At 36.0% G+C, this 22,627-nt stretch overlaps 1 protein-coding gene across 1 annotated transcript in view; it reads right to left on the bottom strand.

The window, feature by feature from the left end:
- Positions 1 to 22,627, bottom strand: part of LOC120631935 (steroid hormone receptor ERR1) — a 50,280-nt gene that overhangs the window by 21,190 nt on the left and 6,463 nt on the right. Inside the window, exon 4 of the mRNA XM_039901639.1 lies at positions 21,000 to 21,037. Coding sequence (XP_039757573.1) covers positions 21,000 to 21,032 — 33 coding nt within the window. The 5' untranslated portion in view covers positions 21,033 to 21,037. The remainder of the gene's footprint in view (positions 1 to 20,999; positions 21,038 to 22,627) is intronic.

Here is a 22,627-nt window from a genome sequence, read left to right as displayed (position 1 = left end):
CTTAATTCAAACATTCACCTACGTATTTTTAAAAACTAAAAGACTACGCACCAAGGAAACATAAATTTAAACAATATAAACATTGAATACAATAAAGTAAAATCTTAACGGAAACGTTGCTGTCATACTAGACAACGAGCCTATCCCAATCTCATCGTGGTTGACGAGTATTCGGCAGCCCCGGCGCCACGTTCGCCCAAATTGCCATTTATCTACGAGCTGCTGAGCTCAAAGGTGAGTCCACGGGCGTGCGGTCGATGAACCAGTCCGCTTGTTATTATGAATATCTATTTTGCGCCACAACACGCCGAAATTCTCATGCTTACGCGATTTATATCGATTTCAAGGTCTCCGTTCTACCAATTTTTTTGCTCTCCAGTCAAATATAATTACTGAACGATCAGCAACATAAGAAAAGTAAAAGTGACATGGCTTGTAGACGGTATAGCGTTACGCAACGGACATTAAATATTTGTTAACCTAGGACTTAGGAGATAATTACATTATTATCAAGTCGTTGAATTTTGTTATTTCGCCACTATTTTATACCTACTTACAGAATGTAGCAGATAATTTAATTTTTGTACTGAGTATATTCACGCTAGTTAAATTTTATTACTAAAAACTTTATTATAAAACAGACTGATAAATCATGGGTGATAAATGTGGCCCATCAAAAAAATATCGGTAGCATTTATTTTTCAGATATTATTTTAACGTTTCACTATAAACAACATCTAATAAGATGTTACTGAAGTTTTTGTTGGGGTCTAAAAGTAGGCTATATCCTGTCCTGTAATGCGCAGTTACCTCGGAGCTAAATTTTAACAAGATCGGTTTAGAACTTTCATAAAAGCTGTTCACTGCTCATGCCTACATTCTTAGACATAAATTCGATTTTAATATAAGCTTCAAGAGTTTCTGAGATTTCGTAATTAGTCGATTAGTGCTTTTTTAAAGTTATATAATAATGCCCAATCGTTCAGTTCTACACAAATCTTTTAACTAATATGACAGGTCTAAAAGTAGATTAACCTTTCCCACGAAGACAGTGAAAATATTACTTTTCAGCCTTTCAATTTAGTATAGTTTATAGATATTTGCGTACAAAAGAAAAGGCGTCATTGAATACAATTCTAGACCAAAAGCCAATCACAATTTTTAAGACTAAAAAATTAAATGGTTTGATTTGTGCGAGAGAGCAATTCTGTACAGAAATAATTGCACTACTGTTTAAACATAACATTACTGCACGTGACGCATGAATCGTAAGAACTTTTACTTCGCCGTCAAATCTTTATATTACTGATTTATAAAATCTTTAAGTAAAAAGAAAAACTTAACAACATTTCAAACATATTTGGTTCCATTAAACAAGTAGCAAGCACTGAAAAATAAACATCCGTTACGTTTAAGGTGAGAATCCGCAAGAAAAACCCTGAGCTGTTTTTAAATTTACAATTTTTAGAAAAATTGTTACCCTTCAAAAAAAAGAACTACAGATAAAATAAATCAATATTCTACGATATGATGTCTTCATAGTAGTTGATTCAAATATTTTTTAATGACATAAGAATAATACTTACGATTAGTATCAGGCATGCATAGGTATGCATTTTTTTGACGTGACAACGTCTTATAAATTGGTTTGCCGGGTGACACTTCAAGAAACTGCGTTACGCTCCGCTCACGTTATGCGCTCACAATGAGAGCGAGTGAGAGGCACGCGTCCCTTCCACTCGGGCATGGTTAGCCCGCCTAAGAGCGAGAGAGACAGACATAAAAAGTGAAAGGCACGCGTCCCTTTGTAGTAAACGCTGTACGCAAATGTATTGCAAGTTATTGTATGTATATTTGTATATAAATACGTATGTATGTGTAAAGGTAAAAATAAAATTTTGTTAATATGAAATTCAGTGCGAGATTCTTTGTATAAATTAATGTTTTAAATATAATTCTTTGTATAAATAAATGTTTTAAATTGTTACTATTATTTCATCCTTCTTCCTACTATACGAATGAATATTCACATTAAAATTATTTTACCACTCAAAGTCGTTGTCACGTAAAACTTTCGCCCGTATACCGACTTTACAGGCAACCAATTTTTTTATTCGTAACTAACACTTATAGAAAGTGTTGTGGCATTCACAAATATGTAAACTGAACTAAATTGATAAATCTGAAAACAGTGCCATCCTTTTTACGGCCAACATAGTGAAAAGTCAGCATTGCATTCAGACCTGTTAACTTAGTTTCGTTTAGAGATGTTTGCACAACACCAATGGATTAATTAATGGACATTTAGCTTTTTTGCCAATAAAATTAGATGATATGCAATCGTTGCTCTATAAGAAGGGTATTGCGGCACAGAGGGAATAAATACTCAAGGTTATATGTTCAGGGACGCGCCTTAAGTCGTGTGTCGGATACCAAGTGGTTAGTGATTTGGTATCCGACACTCAACTTCAACCGAACGGTTGTTATTTTCCATTTTGGAATGATGAGGCTCTTCTTCTTGGTTTCACTGGATTTTCTCTAACGTCTAGTTTAGCCTTATCTTCTAAAACAGATTTTGACTAAAACCGAATTTAAAATTCTTGAAATGTACTGGCCCCACCAGTACATTTCAAGCATTTAAAATTCGGGAAGCCGAATATTTGGGAATATTTACCCAAACATCTACGAGAATTTATTTATTATTTCAAACGAAATATACCATCAAACGCGTGAAAAGCCTTCTTTCTTTATTTTTATGTTAATTACTGGTGGATCATACAAGTTCAATGAATTTTTAAAGATAAATTGTGAATAATTAACGAATAAGAATAGGAAATTTTTATTTTTTAAATTTAAGTTAAAGATCCGGGAAAGCTAGTGTAATCCATACATAATAATTAGTTCTGTTTGTTAGATACTATTATACGCCTACACACTGAAAAAAATTGCAAGGAGGAGACTGCTTCCTGAAGAAGTTCCTTCATTCAGCTCGTACGCGTAAGATAAAGACGTACCTAATACCTTTATAGCTACATCTGATAAAGGTTAAATTTTACATGGATCCCTAAAATCGACCTTACTATTCGTTCCTGTAGAAATTGAAAATTTTTGGTATCTTATTCTTCGAGTTCATAAAGGACCTCACCTTTGGTATCTGTATACTGTATAATTCTCATTCATATAAATAATAAATCTAATATTTCGTCATTGCGCATTTTTCTCTGCCATTTCATAATAGATTAATCATATAGCTTATCAAATCACATCGTCATAATATAGTCTGTGCATTTTGAACGCTATATATTACACATTATTTATCAAAATCGACCCAATAAGGTTGACACTACGGTTGCACGAACGAAGCTCGCTTAGAACGAAGCTCGCTTAGAACGAAGCTCGCTTAGAACGAAGCTCGCTTAGAACGAAGCTCGCTTAGAAGCAAACCGCTTCGCCTTCAGGTTTCAATGCGCCACTAGGTTGAATAATGATTGTTCAATTTTAAAATAATGATGCAGAAAAGCAACAACTGCTGAGTTTCTTAACGGCAGAATCTGCCTTCCGAACGGTAAAGTCTCTAAAAACATACGGGTTTAAAGCTTTCGAACGTGCTTTGCAAACACCATCTGAATCAAAATGAAGGCCTATATAAGGGATGCTATCACATTATATGTAAATAAACTTCCCTTGCTGCGGTAATGTCAGGTAACAAATTAATCAGACGTAGCGTCGTAACGTTCTTTGATTAGAGAATAATGGTAGCTTATAGTCAAACTTATAACAATTTACTAGGTGTTGATAAATTGGACAAAAAGTTATAAGTAATCGCACATTTAAATTTATTTTACAGCCTGAGCCTGGGCCACCGATTGATGGGAAAATACCTCCACCTAATCCACTTCCATATAAGTAAAATGCAAAAAGATCCTGATATTATTCTGTCAAAATTGTTAAGCAAAATGCAATGAGTTTAAAAACTACGCATTTTACACAGCATGGCAACCAGATAATTTGAATTTAATACACGTTCAAAGAAATAATCATAATACGAGTATGTTTATCATGCGTGGTGACGATAAAAATAGACCGACATAAGTTTGACTGTCTAATCAGTTTTGACGTAAGCATAACAGAGGATATAGGGAATAAAAAATCAGCGTCGCGACGCTGTATTGTTTATAAAAACGAGACCTACCTCAACACGAAGTTTAGTTAGATATTCAGAGAGCTGTATTTTTCCATGCGTTATCTTTATCGCTTTTTTGATAAAGTCAACGCTGGCAATTACACATGTATGGCCACTGGACGCTTTGATAGTTGCCACGCGTTCAAGACTGAGCTAACAGACGTGACAATATCGGCTTAATGCGTGATGCGGGTTCATTGTAGTTTGCACAAATGGGTTATTATATGCTTAACGTAGTGATACATTTTATTTTAAAATTATTTGCATCTCTACTTAGTATAAAACAAAGTCGGTTCCTGCGTCCGTTTGTCCACTAACTCCTCCTAATTTAGATGGGTATTACTTATAATAAAGTATAATTAAATATTTTACGCCCAAACCTGAGACGTTTAGGAATTATTATTTACCGTTGACAATTCTGCTAAGTGCCCCTAAACTACAATGGCGGAGTGCTTAAACATAATATGCATAACATTCAAAAATCTAGAGCACCGGAAGAACATCTATGATTTGAAAAAAAACTACGTACGTTTAATAACTCTAAAATAAATTCATAAAAAATGGATATCCATTATAAGAGCTGCATTAAACGCTGAAGCTAAATAAAACATATATATGAATATATGTATATCCTTATATATATTTCTTGTGTGCGTGCTCCTCCTAGACGGCTGGACCGATTTGAATGAATATTTTGGTATACGTTTGGGTGGTATTTTTAAATTAAACTTCCTTCTAATCGGATATAGAAAACGGAAAACCAATCAAACATGTTTTAGCTACATTTGAACTTAGAATCCAAATGTAGTACACAAATATTTAAAAAAAGACTTATCGTTCGTCCAAGGAGGTAAAAAACCTCCATCAGTTTTTGTATAAATTTTTTTGCTTAAGTTTAAATTGGCTGTGTAATTTACCAACTTGATTTATACTTCACAAAATCCCAAATTATAAAAAAGTAGTATTCATTATAAGAATCCGCCAATTTGCGCCATCTTTTTTACGTGGCACACCAACTTCTATAAATACTTTTGTGTACACCCTAACCCTATTATGCAATTTTTAACTTATACCTAGTGGAGATCGCTTCTTAGTGTTAAGGCCGCCTTTTGTGCTTTAATATTTTTTTATTACTGTTTAATTATTCTTTTGCTTTTGCACTAAAATGCATTTCCTTTCTTTCAACTTCGGTGTGAAGATTGGTCTTCTTCTTCATGTTAAAACAATTATATCTATAGCACAAGCAAAAGACATGCAGGAAACCGATCTACAACGCGTACTTATAGATTTACCGCGACTTTACTAAGAAGTTAAGCAGCAAACTGGGTATCTTCGAGGCCGGTCTAAACTGAAGCATATAATATCACAAAATTGAAAACCGAAACGAAAAATATAAAGGCTGTAACAATCCACAAAACACAAATAATGAAATTTAAACGCGGGTTTTATTTAGCCACTTTAAAATCTTAGTTATTCCTAGCTTACGCCGTGTTGGTTGGTTATGGTATGTATATATAACTTTCCAAAGTTTCACATGGAAAAGGATTGAACTCTACCAATCCGCACTTAGCCTGCGTGGTGGACTACTCCTTGAACCCTTCTCGTTCTGAGACCCGTGCTCTACAGAGCACGGTTCTGCTTCCAGGTAGCTGTGCTTGCTACAGCAAGCAGTCGTACCAATATCACCACCAAAGAATTGGGAATATCAGTGTGATACGTTTACAATAATAAGTAATAATTGGGAGCTCTGCACTCGAAATTGTAGACGAGTACATATACCTAGGACACACGATCCAGTTAGGTAGGTCCAATTTTGAGAAAGACGTGAACCGCCGAATCCAACTCGGATGGGCAGCGTTCGGGAAACTTCGAGACATCTTTTCGTCCAAAATCCCTCAGTGCCTGAAGACCAAAGTCTTCGAACAGTGCGTGTTGCCAGTGATGACTTAAGGATCCGAAACGTGGTCGCTTACTATGGGCCTCATAAGAAGGCTCAGAAACACCCAGCGGGCGATGGAAAGAGCAATGTTGGGAGTATCTCTACGTGATCAAATCAGAAATGAGGAGATCCGTAGAAGAACCAGAGTTACCGACATAGCTCAGCGAGTTGCAAAGCTCAAGTGGAAATGGGCGGAGCACAGAGCTCGGAGAACCGATGGACGTTGGGGTTCCAAGGTGTTAGAATGGCGACCCCGTACAGGTAAACGCAGTGTTGGTCGGCCCCCAACGTGGTGGACAGACGACGTCAAGTGAGTCGCTGGGAGCCGCTGGAAACAAGTGGCCCAGGACAATGGATTTTGGAACTCTCTACAAAAGACCTATGTCCAGCAGTGGACTTCAATTGGTTGAAGTGATGATGATGAAGTGATGACGTTTACAAATTCCGTAATTTTGTTAAGCCGAGTGATACGTAAGCATAGTGGTGTCTAACCAGGTGTCTACTCACCTTATCTAAAATCAATCTTGGGCTTCATTTCCGTCAGCGCACTTGCCGAGATAAAAATTAGACAGTTCTATATAATATGCAATGTTTGCGTGTGGTCTGTTGCCCAAGGTCGGCACATTAGTTATTCGCCGGCGGTCGCCACCGATGACTTCACTGCCACATTTTTATCAAAGCGCAATGTTTTAGCCAGTTGAACGATAGACGTTCTTTGTTCGATAATATGATTATAATGAAAATAACGCGAACTGGACACAGACGATTTCAGTTTTTCGGTTCACAGCGATAAAAACTACGGCATTCAAACATTTGAAAACTAATTTAATACCTAATGTACTTTAATACAGTTCACAAAGCGGTGATAGACCAGTGGGTAGGACCTCGACTTTACTTTCGGGCGGCCGAGTTCGTAACGTAGCACGCACCTCTAATAATTCAAAGTTATGTGCGTTTTAAGTAATTAAAATATCACTTGCTTCAACGGTAAAGGAAAATCGTGAGGAAACCTGCATGTATTAGAGTTCTCCATAATGTTCTAAAGGTGTGTGAAGTCCACCAATCCGCACTGGGCCAGCGTGGTGGACTACGGCTTTGACCCCTTTTCATTGCGGGAGGGCCGTGCCCTGTAGTGGGCTGGTAGGGTTGATATGATGATATTAATGATGATACTTTAATAGGTAACTTGAAATGTGGTGTTGGAGAAGGATGCAACCATGGACCGCTAGGGGAACAAACCTATTAGTCCAGGAGCAACTATGAATCCAGGCGCTCCACATTTTGTTCCAAAAATATTCTTAGTTACTTTAGTCACATATTGCCCGAGGCCGAGGGTGAAAGACCAAGCGACCGATCACGTCGTCGCTGTTCTGACCAGGCAAAGTAGCTCCTATTACAAGAAGCTAGTAATAAAAAACGCAACGAAGGAACTTGAATCCGGACACGACCTTCAGTAACGAAGAATTCGACGAAGAAGAAGAAGAGGTAGTTAGGTAGATAAATAGTTAACGTATGGTAATTAAATGTATGTGATTGTTACATCGCTTACATTTACATAATACTGAACACAAACTCAATCACGCACCCGCTTACACTCACTCACACACACACACACACTGTCATCGCACTATGGCCCACAAACGCACAAATAAATCCAACTTTTTGAACATAGGGAGCACGTGCATTAAAAACTATTTGCTATAAATAGAAAAATGTAAGTTCATCATACCATATTCTGTTGTCAAATATATACCTCGTTGGTACAAAGGTTAGTATAAACTTTTATATATTGATGCCCGCGTGAATTTTGAAATAAGACAGAAATCTAAGTACCACCAGCTTGGAGTTAGAAAATTGGGATAACCCCCGGGAGAGCAGGTTAAGCGTTCGACTCTGGCTATTTTTAATAACATGGAAAAATAATCATTAAACTCAGCCAAACCGCATTGGAGGAGCGCGGTGGGTAGTTGTTCTAAACACAGATCTCTTCTCTCCTATGTTCTAAGCAGTAAGACGTTAATAGGCTAGTAATGATCCTGTTGTGGATGGATCATAAGACAAATCATGAAGAGGAGAGCATTGACGCCTTTAATACGTGTTTTACACTTAGTTAGGCATCAGTGGTTTGAACCAGTTCAACCTACTAGATAGTCTTACAACTATTATGGGACCATTCTTATTTTATTTACATAAAAACATCCACGGTATTAAAACGCTATCTCCTCCCCCTCCTAAATTAATACCAATATATTATATTACCCACGCGTAGTTACAACAAATTACAGATTAAAAATTCCAGTCGCTATGTTCCACTTAACCATAACTTTTATTACTCGTCAATCACGAATGCGTTAGAAATATGTACCTGCCCACCGTCCGTATACTTTGAAACTAATTAAAATTATATGTTTCAAAAACTATCAGTTCCTTTAATAATTTATCAAAGTTTAACCGCAGGCTGTTTTTAACGAACGCCGTGATTAATGTCAGAAACATCATAGAGAACAGAATGATTGCAGCCTTTGTTAACGCTCCGGCTAGACGTCATACATACATAGCTCTATGTATGGGTAGGTCAGGTTCGCACGCCTACAAAAAGCTTGGCCCAGGCAAATTCGGCGGCGGCGGCTGTGAGGTAAAAATAAATAGTGGGGGATATGACAAGCGGGTTTAGAAGTGGGGTGGGGGTGCGCGGAGGGGGGTGCGTCTAGACTGCGGCCTTGACCGCGCCTGTTTCCGCGCGATCGAGGTCGACTCGACCCACAGCCTACAGACCGAGTGCGGAGTGGTGCGGAGCGATTGCGGAGCTCCAAAACGGTACACGGCGATTTAAACGTGCCACCTGCTACGTCATCGTTTACTACCATTTTCGATTTGCTTTAACAGATGTATTAACTAGAAACTCAAAGGTGTAATTCTCAAGCGCAAATCTCTGTGGAATTGAGCACAGACCCTCAATGCTGCTCCATTGTATGGCAATATAGTACAAAAATGTATTGTCTTAAAATCCCTACTGACTGACATTGTTTACTACCTCAACAACACTAATAACACATGAATTTAAGGATTTTCAAAATATATCACTTGCTATAGCATACCTATCGAAAGTGTGTGAAGTCTACTAATCCACAAATTGTAAAGAGTTAAGCACTTTCAGTCATTCCTGTATTTCCAAATATTCTTCTATTTTCTTAAACAACCTTACGGGGATTAGTCCAAAAACAAAACAAATCGGTCAATGCGTTCTCCTCACACTTAACAATTAACATCATAAAAATTTTAAAACTAAAGATTTAATCTATTGCTAGGTCCGTCTAGAAACTATAGATTTTAATTTCTGATATTGTTTATACTCGTGAATACGTCTCAGAAATCTTTTGAAAAAAAAAACCTAATATATTCGTACGATCAAAATTTAAGCCGCGAGGGGCGATAAAAATTAGCTAGAACAAGGCGGCCGGTAAGGCGCGCGGTTGCGGCGTCGCGCTCGGTCTGTGAACTCTAGCGATTCGACATTGCGTCGACATTGAGTCGAACTAAATAATGCAGATAGCGGAGGGTTAACGACCGACAGCACCCAATATCACAACGCGGACGATCGCTACATTCAAAGCACCTGCCGATGTAGCGTGACGCACATTATATAATGATGGTGCGACCTACCATAATGCGAAGCAAGCATCTTAAACTTTGCCCCATATACTTAAACACCAGACGTGCTGGTAGGTACCCATGCCGGATATCACAATGCGACTATCGCTACAATCACAGAATCTGCCGATGTAACGTGACGCACATTATATAACGATGGTGCGACCTACCCTAATGCGAAGCAAGCATCTTAAACTTGTTCCCATAATCAAGATATACGTAACACAAATTTCTGGACCATTTCTGCGGACCAAGTTTTGAAAGTCTAAAATTCATTTCGTAGTATTGCAAAAGAATTGAACCACCTTGTCTTTTAGCATATACTTAAACACCAGGCGTGCTGGTAGGTACCCATGCCGGATATCACAATGCGACTATCGCTACAATCACAGAATCTGTCGATGTAGCTTGACGCACATTATATAACGATGGTGCGACCTACCCTAATGCGAAGCAAGCATCTTAAACTTAGTCCCATAATCAAGATATACGTAACACAAATTTCTGGACCATTTCTGCGGACCAAGTTTAGAAAACTAAAATTCGTTTCGTAGTATTGCAAAAGAATTGAACTACCAACACAACTATTTTCTTATCACATACACTTTAACACCAGACATGGTAGTAGTTATCTTTGCCGGATATAACAACGCGGACAATCGCTACATTTAAAACACCTGCCGATGTGGCATGACGCACATTATATAACGATGGTTCGACCTACCCTAATGCGAAGCAAGCGTCTTCAACTTAGTCCTGTATAGTTAACATACTCAAAACATGCGTGCCACACGAATCCTGAACTAGTTCTACGTATAAAGTTTTGATAGTGTCGAATTCGTTACTATTGCATAAAAAATTAAACAACTATACTCTACAAATATACTTCAAAACCAGGTTCAAAGAAAAAGTATAAAGGTATATATGTATTAGAGCTATGATCTATCCAAACAAACCCTGCATTTTTTCGGGAATAAGTAGAAATTTCACAAACTCTGCGTTCAAAATACCTATTACTGGGTGAACGGGCAAGCAAACAAATGCACTTTCGCATTTTAATAGGGTTGACATGAAAAGAGATGGCACTTGACAATATACGGAAAAAAAAACAAAAAAATAGATTATAGAAAAGAAGCAGGTACAATAAGCCAATAATGGTAGAACATGCTTTAGAAAAGTAAGTATGGGTAATGGCTAAGTTTAAATATCCTTGATTCTATGTGCCGCACAATTGCTAATCGGAAATGATTCGATAGATGGCGGTTGATTTACGCAGACTTCGTTGGGAGGGGGGCGGGAGGGTTGCAGCTCACCGGGTGACATTGCGCGGCCGTCGACACCGCGCCCGACCTACGCAACGACTTGCGAAGCGTGTTCGGCAGTTCTTCGTCGCACTACCTTCCCTACTAACACTCAAGTCCTAGATCATTTAAAAATATGTTTTTTGTGAGGAACATCTCACGCGACGAGTCGAACCGGCTGTTGGCTAGCGACGCGCAACGCATTTAAATAGAGCTTCGTATTCATTAGGAATTTGTTATGCCATATTTCTTTTAACAAAACAGTTTTACTTATTTTCTATGCAAATTTATTGAACACAACCTTAAATGACACTCAATTCTTTGACCCGGCTCATAGACATGCGAATGCAAATTTTTACCGCCCCGCACTCGTAGGCTGAATACTCCGCACTGGTAGACGGCCTAAAGTTCGGCTTAAACTAGATCAACGAGCACGGTAAACCTTCGTTCGTGCTTACCATCACCGACATGCGAAAATAATGCTTAACACGCATTGGTGCAGCGTGGATGGGAATAAGATCTAAATCCTTCCCTCCTGCGATAAAGGAGGCCTGTGTCCAGTGGGACACAAATGCCCGTTATCACTAACGATGAACTAGGCAATGCTTAGGCAAATAAGTAACGCCTAATCAAGGTGATTCCGAGGCATAATTCAACCAATAGTTATCGTCTAAGAATTGGTGAAACGATTTTTTTATATAGAAATCGCCTAAATCATAATGCATTCGATTTAAGCGATGCCTAGGTTTACTGAAATCGGGCATAATAGGCTGAGGATAATATTGATACTACTAAGAAATGCTTTTAATCCATTCATTGAACATGTTGATTGGACAATCTCGAATGCAAATTCGGAATCAGAGTATCACGGAAAGTGTCGAAGCATAGTCTACATTACTTTTAAACTATAACGCAGAAACTATGTTAGCAGCCTTATTTCTGATGAGTAATGTGCGAAACTCCTGTATTATTGCTAACAGGTTGTGTTATTTATTGATACCTACTGACATATCAGAACATGAATTATTTGAAAATATAACCGAAGAGTACACTCTTTGGTTTAATTTGTTCTAAAGAAATATAACAAAAACCCAGGTTAATACCATGTTACACAAGCAAGCGATAAGGTTAATAAAAGATAAAATCATTATAAATCAACGATATCCAAAAAAGTTAGTTAATTGCAAATAAAAACAAAATCCAACCACAGTTCGTTGCCACCAATTAATATTAGTTCTGTACCTTTTGTGTGCCACAAATCGCAAAAACCTGCTGATAAATATCATAAATATGATTGCGGTAACAGGTTTTTCGCTATATGTATCGATAAAAAATATACTATCATCAGGTTAGACATAGTATCATGATTCTACAAAATTTGTTGCATACTTTGGTCTGTATTAAAGGGACTTCTGTAGCTAGCGCGGAGGTCGTTCCTTGTATAAAAGGCAACAGAATTTGGTCTACCGTCAAGAAATTATTATTTTAACTGTAAATATAAAGCTTTCTATGACTATAGAAAGCTTTGTATTCATCGATTATAAAAAAAAAAAAAATATAACAAAGAACTCCCTAACTCAAATAACAAACTCTATGGACTTCATTTATTCGAAATGTAAAATTATAACTTTGTACAAAGACACTCTATCATATTTTCCTTATGAAGCGTAAAAATAAGTTTTCTTATTTGATGAAAGAGTATTTTTTAACATTAGTTCAATAGTTCAGAAGAATATTTAAAGAGCCTGAAAACTGGATTGGGATTCGGGATTCATTACTTTTAACACGGTTCGGAATTTCAAAGAGTCTATTTAAAATTAAGTTCTATTTCATGATTTTAGAGCCTGAAGTAAATAAATATTACACGCACTTTAATATACTTCAACTTCACTCACATATTTTTTTGTAATTAAATCCACTTGTATAGGATAAGTTGAAAATTTCCATGCAGCTTCTACCGTACACATTTTGCAATTCGCAATTCACTTTGACCTAATTTTGTAGTGTAGTGCGAAGTACTGCAAACTCAGAGGAAATTATAAATTTTAAGGTAAAACTTTCATTAAGACTTTTAAGGTGTTTAATTTAAATCGTGGTTTAATAGTCCAAAAGATATGTAAATAACACTGTGGACGTGAAAACGGCAAATTGTAACCGCGTATGATAACTGTGGCGACAGTTACGCACTGTTCACGCATTGCGTACGCTATGAGCACGCTCGCCCCACCAGCGCACGCGCCGCCCCGTAAATACCACGTGCTCTTCTTCATTCAGATTGGTCCCTTCAACACCGTATGATCACGCTTGTAGCGAATGAACGCCCTACAACTGCAGTACCTTTATAACGGGCAACGAATAAACGTTGCCCAGTAAATTTTCCTGAAGCGACGCCAAGTATTGACTACGCGTTGGTTGGTCGGACGTTTATCGTTAACTCAGTTCGATGTTTCTTTTATGGACTGTTTCTTTTATTTCAGTACAATTGAATTAATTAAATTATTTATAATTATAAATGTGAATGTAAGTTTGTTTGGTACGCTTTCACGCAAAAACTACTTAACCGATCCTCATGAAACTTTGTACACATATTCTTGGAAGTTTTAGAAGTAATATAGGATAAATTATAACCGATTTAATTAATTATTTTTGTACTATAGAGGTTATAATAAGTGTTTAATTTTCTCCAAAGTTTGTGTAGATCTGAATGTGGTTGGAGATAGAGGACAGAACTCCTCATTTAAGGCTTAGCGATACTGAATACTTTAATTTATTTTAGAACTACAACTAAATTGAATGCCACATTAAAAAACAAAATCAAACGCAGACGAGGTCGCGGGCAACAGCTATTTAATTATAAATCATTTGACGGCCGATTGGCGCAGTGGGCAGCGACCCTGCTTCCTGAGTCCAAGGCCGTGGGTTCGATTCCCACAACTGGACAATATTTGTGTGATGAATATGAATGTTTTTCAGTGTCTGGGTGTTTATCTATCTTAATATATATAAATCTCCTGTCACGATGTTTGTCCGCGATGGACTCCTAAACTACTTAACCGATTTAAAATTAAATTGGTACACCGTGAGCAGTCTGGTCCAACTTAAGAGATAGGATAGCTTAGATCTTTAATTATAGTCGCAATTTTATTTTATATCAAATTATTTGTCTATAATTAATTGGCAGTCACATGTTATATATATATATACTACTATACTCATTTAAAGCTTAGCGATACTGAATACTTTAAAAACAAAATCAAACGCAGACGAAGTCGCGGGCAACAGCTAGTATGTTATAAGTATTTATGTATATTATTCATAAAAAATATTCATCAGTTATCTTAGTACCCATAACACAAGCTACGCTTACTTTGGGACTAGATGGCCATGTGTGTATTGTCGTAGTATATTTATTTATTTAATTACTTTAATAACCTTATTGCAGTATATTGCTACTGTAACTTTTTTGCAGATAAGTATCAATTATTAGAACTGAAATCTTGTAGCCCGGGGAAACGAATTAGATAACTGTAAAGGAATCCTACCTGGGCTCCACGGAAAACAGTTACCAAATTAAGTTATCGTTTCCCAAAACTTTACGTTAATACGCGAAGAGCTTTTTTTTTAGATACCTACCCCTTTTTAAGACAGTTGGCTCTATTGCGCGCATGGCGAAGAATTAATTAACATAGTTAAACCTTTCATCGGAGAGAGTTCAGAGAGCAAAAATATATTTAACTAGCTGTTGCCCGCGACTTCAAGAAACAAAATCAAACCGTCTGCGTTTGATTATGTTTTTTGATGTGGCATTCAATTTATTGTTAGTTTAAAGTATTCAGTTACGCTAGGTCCGCTGAGGAGTTCTGTACTCTATCTCCAACCACATTCATCAGATCTACACAAAGTTTGGGCGAAATTATACACGTACGATAACCTCTATAGTACAAAAATAATTATTTAAATCGGCTAAAATTTGTCGGAGTTATGGTGTAAAATCGTCAAACACTTTCATCCCCTCTCCCAAAGGAACCGAGCTTAATGTCGGGATAAAAAGTATCCTATATTACTTCTAACACTTCCAAGAATATGTGTACAAAGTTTCATGAGGATCAGTTAAGTAGTTTTTGCGTGAAAACGTAACAAACTTACATTGACATTTATAATATTAGTAGGGAAGTAGGGATAGAGATAGGGATTAATAGAATAGCGTCCACTGATAAAAAATAGATCAACAACAACGTAGTTTGAAATATAAATAAAACGCATGAATATAAATAAAAATTTAAACTACACATGAACCATTTAGGCCATCAATCTACAAATCAATTCCTTTTTAATGGCATGCAGCGTTTTATAAACTACCGAAGGCCAACCTGCATTTTACGACAATCTTACAAATATATATACCTACCAAGTACTAAATAATAATAAGCGAACGAATAATATTACACTGTATGATATCACGTTGTATATTGACTACATAATACCTACAACAACTCCTACTAAAGAAATATTCATATTTATTTAAGTTATAAGGCACTTGTAGAATGCATAGAAATAAATTAAATAGCAAATAATTAATGACTCTTTAAAATAATAAGTATCGATCCTAACACTAAATGTAATGATAAAAAATAATTACAAATGATGCTATCTCATCAACGAAAATAAAGAAGAAAAAAAAGATAGATTAAGAAGGAGGATTGCAAAACATTTCTTGTAAACCAAAGGGAATGAAAAAGTTGTTAATAAAAAAAAAAGCTTTTTAAATAGTCTTCATGACATGACAATACCTGTGACTAATAAGCGTATATATATAGGCAATTGAGACCGAAATGATTTTTTGCCCACTTATGATACCCAATCTTAATAAAGACACGAGTATCTTCACAGTTCGAGATTTATTTAAACAATCCAAGATAGATTCCGAAATAGAATAGAATTTAAACGCTTAAGCCGTTATTTCATTAAAAGTAAAGGACGATATTGCACTGTTTGACGCGAACTTAAGCTATTCCAATATAAAATATGAAATTAACAGGAACAAGCCGGCATTGTATTCCGAGTCTAAAAGGGAGGGGGTGGTTAGTAACGAAATGGACCCTATTTTTATGGCGCGAGGTTCCTGATCAATAGAAGGTTAAGAACCACTGATGTATACGTTGTGTTAGGGCAGGCACGCAGCGGCGTCGGCGCGCCGGGCCGCCGGTCTCGCAACGCTTTTTTGGCCATAGGGTTGCCGATGACTAACTTAATTACGAGACATTTAATAACAAAATTACGTTCTGAAATATTCGGGCGGATATTAAGAGAATTTGGGAACGTACTTAATGTCAAGATAAATAAGGATTGTCAGAAATTGATTTCACTGAAAGTACTCTAGTACCTCCTAGAGAGCACCTCTCAGACAAAAGTTTGATAATCATTTATAATGTTACATAAACCTGTTACAGATGTCGTTTCCACATCGCCGTTTCTTGAAGTTATAGGTAGGTACTTCTTTTGGCGCGTTAGGGAAATATTATGAGAGTAAAGATCTATTATAAATTCATCCATCATAAGTACGAGTATATGAAAGATTTATAAAAAATTAATCTAGACTCTAGATTAATTTTATATACTTCTTTTTACTTTTCTTTCTAGAGCAACTGCTGAGTTTCTTTCCAGCTTCTTCTCGGTAGAATCTCCCTTCTGAATCGGAGTCACTACAAACAGACAGACAGGAGGTTTCAATGGTGCTTATATTAGACCCTTAAAAGAAATATTATTTATATAAAATATTCATCTCTCATCCTAGTCCCCATAACACAAGCTACGGTCACTTTGGGCAACGTGTGTGTTTCTTTTTTAAAATGTTGATAGAGCTAATCTCTTCACCTAAAAACACGGACTTTTTATGCCAGGAAAACAAACGGTTCCTAAAAAGATAAGTAATAATATACTATGTATTATAGTATCTATACACTATTTTATGTCTATATCTTAAAATAAATGATTTGATATTTTTTGAATAATTTATTCGAATAACTCTCGAAAAAAAAATACTGCTCCTTAAAATTAATTAAAGTTTGTCCACCTGCAACTGGTTTAAAAGCACAGTTTTAGTCAAAAAAAACTATTTAAACATGAATTATATTATGTATATATATAAACCAAATATACCTACATGTTACAAAATATTTATTGTATTGTAATATTTTTAAAACCGTTCTTTTCTTTCATTTGGATTATTTTTTATCGTTTAAAATAGATTTGTTACTTAATTTTACAGAATCATCATCATCATCATTATCATCATCATCAACAACAACAACAACTACAACAACACCCTAAAACGCCCCACTGCTGAACTAAAGGCCTCTTTCACCGCGAGGATTTGCCCATAATCCCCTCACTGGGTAGACGGGTTAGTGATCGCAGTAGATTGTAGTAGTAGCACAGAGAACGCTGCTAACCGCTCTTTTAATTCCCTTAGTCGCCTCGTACGACACCCGAATAGTTAATAGCTATTATAAACGTCATCGAATTTTCTATATTTTAGATAAGCCAGCCCTATATAAAAATAATTGTGTGGGAGAGGCCATTCGTGGAATAGCTCTTCTAATGATGTGTGTGTGTGCGATGTGTGTACACAATCATAGCTGTGTGCGCCGCCGGTTCATTGTCAAGGCCAACTGCCAAATCTCCCGCTTGAGCCCCTTCCCCCCACACTTCTACTCCCTCATGTCAATTATACGATTTCAACGAAGCCAGCGAATTGTCGACTACATATTACTCAGACAGTGAAGCCTTCTTTGAAACTAACAAAGAGTAAACCGGCAATATATAACGTGCTGAAGCATTTGGTCGCTTCTTAATATTTGGTACCCGCTCGCTAGTAGGTTATGCTGCGCGGCGCCGACGTGATAATAGCGTATTTTTAACGTTACCTATCGCATTCCGTTGGTTTTTATGTACTCGGTTTGCTTGCTATTTTGATGGATGTTATATAATATATAAGTAAATGTTCCATAGGCATCTATATCTAACTTAAAAGATGCAATACGATTAGATGATGCAATATACGATTAATAAATAAAACAACGAACGCATGTAACACATGATAAAAGAGTTACATTGTCTCACATATCGAGCAAAACATTAATAAAGTTAACTCTGTATTTTATATAATAGGTAATAATAATTTCTTCAACACATTCTAATAAAGTTAGCCGCGGAAGTAGTTATTAACTACAGTCTAATAATTATTCATATCAATACATGAACTGTCCGTGACCATATATTCGTGGCCTTGTGACCTATCTGATACAAATGTATTATCTACATAGCGCATGCTGAATACAACAACAATCCTGCACTAAGATTTAGATTACTCTACAAGCAATTATTTCATTAATTTGACTAGTTGGGACTCGCTACTCTTGCTGGATAACCGCTATCTGACAAAAACCTTACAGCAGAATAGTGCATCTTTTAAATATACGAACTTAACATTTGTTTTTGAATTTACTTACAATTCAGCTAATCATTAAACGACACGATATTTAGTGGCACTTAATGAAACGAGAACTTGGTAATACTTACACCATAATATCGTATTCGTAGACGTAGGGCTACGAATGTTTACGTAACGGTCTAACGCTACGACCTCGTGTATATTTGCATCAAAGAGACCAGAATGTTATAGGATAAAGAAAAGTGAAAATAAAAAAAAACCTACTAATTACTTAATAAACTGTTAATAAACAACAAGATTAATATAAAACTGGGCAAAACATGAATTAGGCGTGATACTCAAGTGATTATTTTCTCAATCTAAGAGATATCCAAAAATATGCGGATGTCAAAGAATACTTTAATAAAACTTAATTAGCATTATCTGCATGAAACTAAAACCATACTAAGATATAAATAAAAACAAACTGATTCTGTCCGAAAAAAGCTGTAGAGTCCTTATTTCGGACGCTAAAAATTTTTAATTTTTAAAGTTACTGCCATATAATGATAACAGTAAAATACGTTAAATTGAATTATGGAAAAGTGGTTTCAAAGCAGCCCACAGACGAACACGAATAATTTAATTTAGATTTATTATTTTATAAGTAAAGACACGACTGTAACTGTAAACCGCGAAGTAGCTCTCCATAGTATTATTTTCCAAGCATTCAATGAGAAAACGTAAATTATTCTATAAAAAGAAATTTAAATTTTTAAGGAAATATCCGAGCCCCACTGAGAAATTTCGTGTATGAAAAAGAAAACAAACAGAAATATGAAATTTATTTTGCAATGAATTATATTTCCATTATTGAAAAGGATTTTTATAATGTCCCAATTAATAGGGACTATGGGAATCAGTTCGCTAATAATACTGTAAAAGGATCTTTGATTTTCCAAAAAAAATTATCTGTATTACCAAATCAAAGTTTTGGTTGATAACGAAGAAAACTTTAAATTATTTTACATTACTTAATGCAATTTTTCGATTGAAAGATAAAGATGCAGTCAAGGCCATATTATTATCGTTTGCATTGTGTATACAAGATTAGATAGATAAACAAACTGTACTAAATTATAACAACATCGATCTTTTATCTATGCATGGCAACTTTTTTATCGATGACAAATTTGAGAAGGACTCAGAACCAAGCCAGATCCTGATAAACCAGTTTACATAGAAAGCGAGTACATGAAGTATTTACTTTTCTAAACTTATTGGATTACACAATGAAGGTACCCGATACTAATTATCTCGAATGAACGATCCCAAATAGACAATTTTTAGAATCTATTTACTTCCGATGGGCGTCTATTTGCATTAATTACGTCAGACAGGTCGTAATATAGTATGTAATTATCAATACAGTAACCCGCTTTGTCTAAAGCATTTCATGGAAGGTAAGGCAAAATTTCTCATAGCCCTTGACGTCCACCTAAAATCGAATGCTATTCATTATAGACGGCCTTGAATGCATTCATGCATACTCAACAATTTATAAGTCCCTAAACAAGTTGAACGACTGTAAGAACAAAGAAAAATGAGACAGGGAATTATATCGAGTAGGTAGTAATAATACGAATAAATCCTTGAGAAATCTAAACGCCATCATCGAGTCGCATGAAATAGGTGCGGCAAAAAAAAACCGTTATATAGGCTTAGTACTAGACACAGACATGGCTGGCGGACGATCGATCACGGCGCGTTGGGGCAGGTCCGGTACGCGCTTTGCGTTTCGCACGTGTAGCACCGGTGTTTCAGCAAATAGCGGTGATATTCTCTGCGATACCTACACTAATCGTGCCATTGTTAGGAAAAATGGCCTCGTCGTTTAGAAAACTGTTTGTGATAAGTTTTATTTATTTTCCATTGCACTGCAATCTAAAAAAACTAAAGCGCTTCTAAAAGAATACTGAACAGGTCCAGAGAATAGATCCTTTCAAAGGACTTCCGCGCCGACACGTCACGAACCAGAATAGCGATCAGGATCTGAAGGTAATTTTTGGACAAACGAGTCGGTCAATTGTTAACCACTTGCGAATACTTATTCATTGCAATACGCAACTTCACATAAGGATTTATTAGAGTGCCTATTACGAAATATTTTATTCACTCACACAAAGCATTAAATTAATTAGTGATGCTGAATCTAAATATATAATAAAAGAACTATGTTTGAAACTACCAAAATGAATTTACATCTTAAAATAATTAAGAATTAAAATATAATGCTGTTTTAAAATTAACAGGTATTGGAGTTAATTTGCATATATGTAATACCGAATGCAATATAAAATATCAGTACAACTGATTTGCCGAAAGTAAGTTGATAAAGTGTTAGGATAGGTCATGGCCAAATCAAATATAATAGAATTATGAATATCGACACTTTCATGCCTAGTAGCAAAATCTAATTTAAAATTTACGCACCATTTCCATATCCATCTCCATCGTCCAGTCCATGTCGGCTGAGTGTAACAAGTTAGTTAGTATTTGGGTAGTCTCACGTTAGAGTACTGCGCGTCGCGACGTTCGCCACACGAGTGCAGCGTCGGTCGTCGTGTCGTATGTTGCACCGAAATTTCGTTCTCGCGTGCCCTCCCCGCACCCGTCACCTCTTCTCGCAAATTTTTAGAATCGCACAACGCCATCTAGGGACGATCGGAAGCCCCCTCCCCCTTAACGTGGCCTTGAACTTGACAACACATCGTGAGCGACCTAGTTTTGCGGCGAGTCCCCGCCCCCGCGCTCACTCGCGCACTGTCACGGCCGCGTCAGCTGAATGGAACCGAGTGCAACATAAAGAATATTTTCGCGCCACTCCCGCTGCAACTCTCGTTTTCATTGTATAATATTACATCACGCACATGCGCGCAAAGTTACAACGCCTGATTAACATTCCGAGTGTCACCCAGCAGCTACCTTAAATGTTTGTATTATTATTACTCACAGTTGACTTGTAGATTGTAAAAATCTGCAGTTTACTTTAAAACACGTAAGATTTAACGTGTGTAACTGATCTACGTAAAACGTTTTCATTTAAAGATACTGTTTCGAATAAATACTTAGATAGAAAAAAACTTGGAGAAAAATTCAATAGTAGAAATAATTTTTTTAGGTTGATCAAATAGGTATACCAATTAAATCTAAATTATCATTGGTACAATGAATTTTTGTTTAAAAATAAAGAAAACCTACAATGACGACGGACTGGTGCAGTGGGCAGCGACCCTGCTTTCTAATTCCATGGCCGTGGGTTCGATTCCCACAACTGGAACATGGAGGATGAGCACGAATGTCTTTCAGTGACTGGGTGTTTATTTGTTTATTATAAGTATTTATGTATATAATTCATAAAAATATTCATTGGTCATCTTAGTACCCATAACAAAAGCTACGCTTACTTTGGGGCTAGATGGCGATGTGTGCATTGTCCTAGTATATTTATTATAATTTAATTAAAGTATAGCTGGAATAATTGTTCCGATAATTCGCCTGATAAAATTTCCAAATTATTTTGAATGAAAAGATTTCTAATCATATTTCATAAAATAAAATATTCTATTTTCTTCTTGAAAAGGGTTTATTTTCTTTATAATTTACATGAAATGATACTATACTTTAACTAACGATGACCTTCAGCGAAGTATTTCAAAGTGCTTTGCAATGAAACTTCGTGATCGTGTGCACAATAAGTATAGTTTCACATGCATTTTTAATATTCGCCGACTGATATTTTTACTGTGTAACACATAACTTTTTATATACTTAGTTAATGGAATTATTAATACCCTTTTAGTTAACTGTAACACACATTTGCGAACATATCATGGTAGAGAAAATCAAAATAATAGAGGAAGCTTTATTAATTTAAACTTTATTAAAGAAAATTAATTGCAATAGGTTAGGATAAACTAAATTTATAAACTTTAAAAATAACTCACCGGGTAATTTTATGTTTGTTTAAATTTTGTATCGATTGACTACTGTGGATTTCACCAAAATAAATTGTAGAGGAAACGGTCAGAGATAGCAAGATTTAAATTTCAACTTTAGAT

Source organism: Pararge aegeria, chromosome 19 (assembly GCF_905163445.1).
Source record: "Pararge aegeria chromosome 19, ilParAegt1.1, whole genome shotgun sequence".
Taxonomy (NCBI): Eukaryota; Metazoa; Arthropoda; class Insecta; order Lepidoptera; family Nymphalidae; genus Pararge; species Pararge aegeria.
This window is presented reverse-complemented; position numbering and strand designations above follow the sequence as displayed.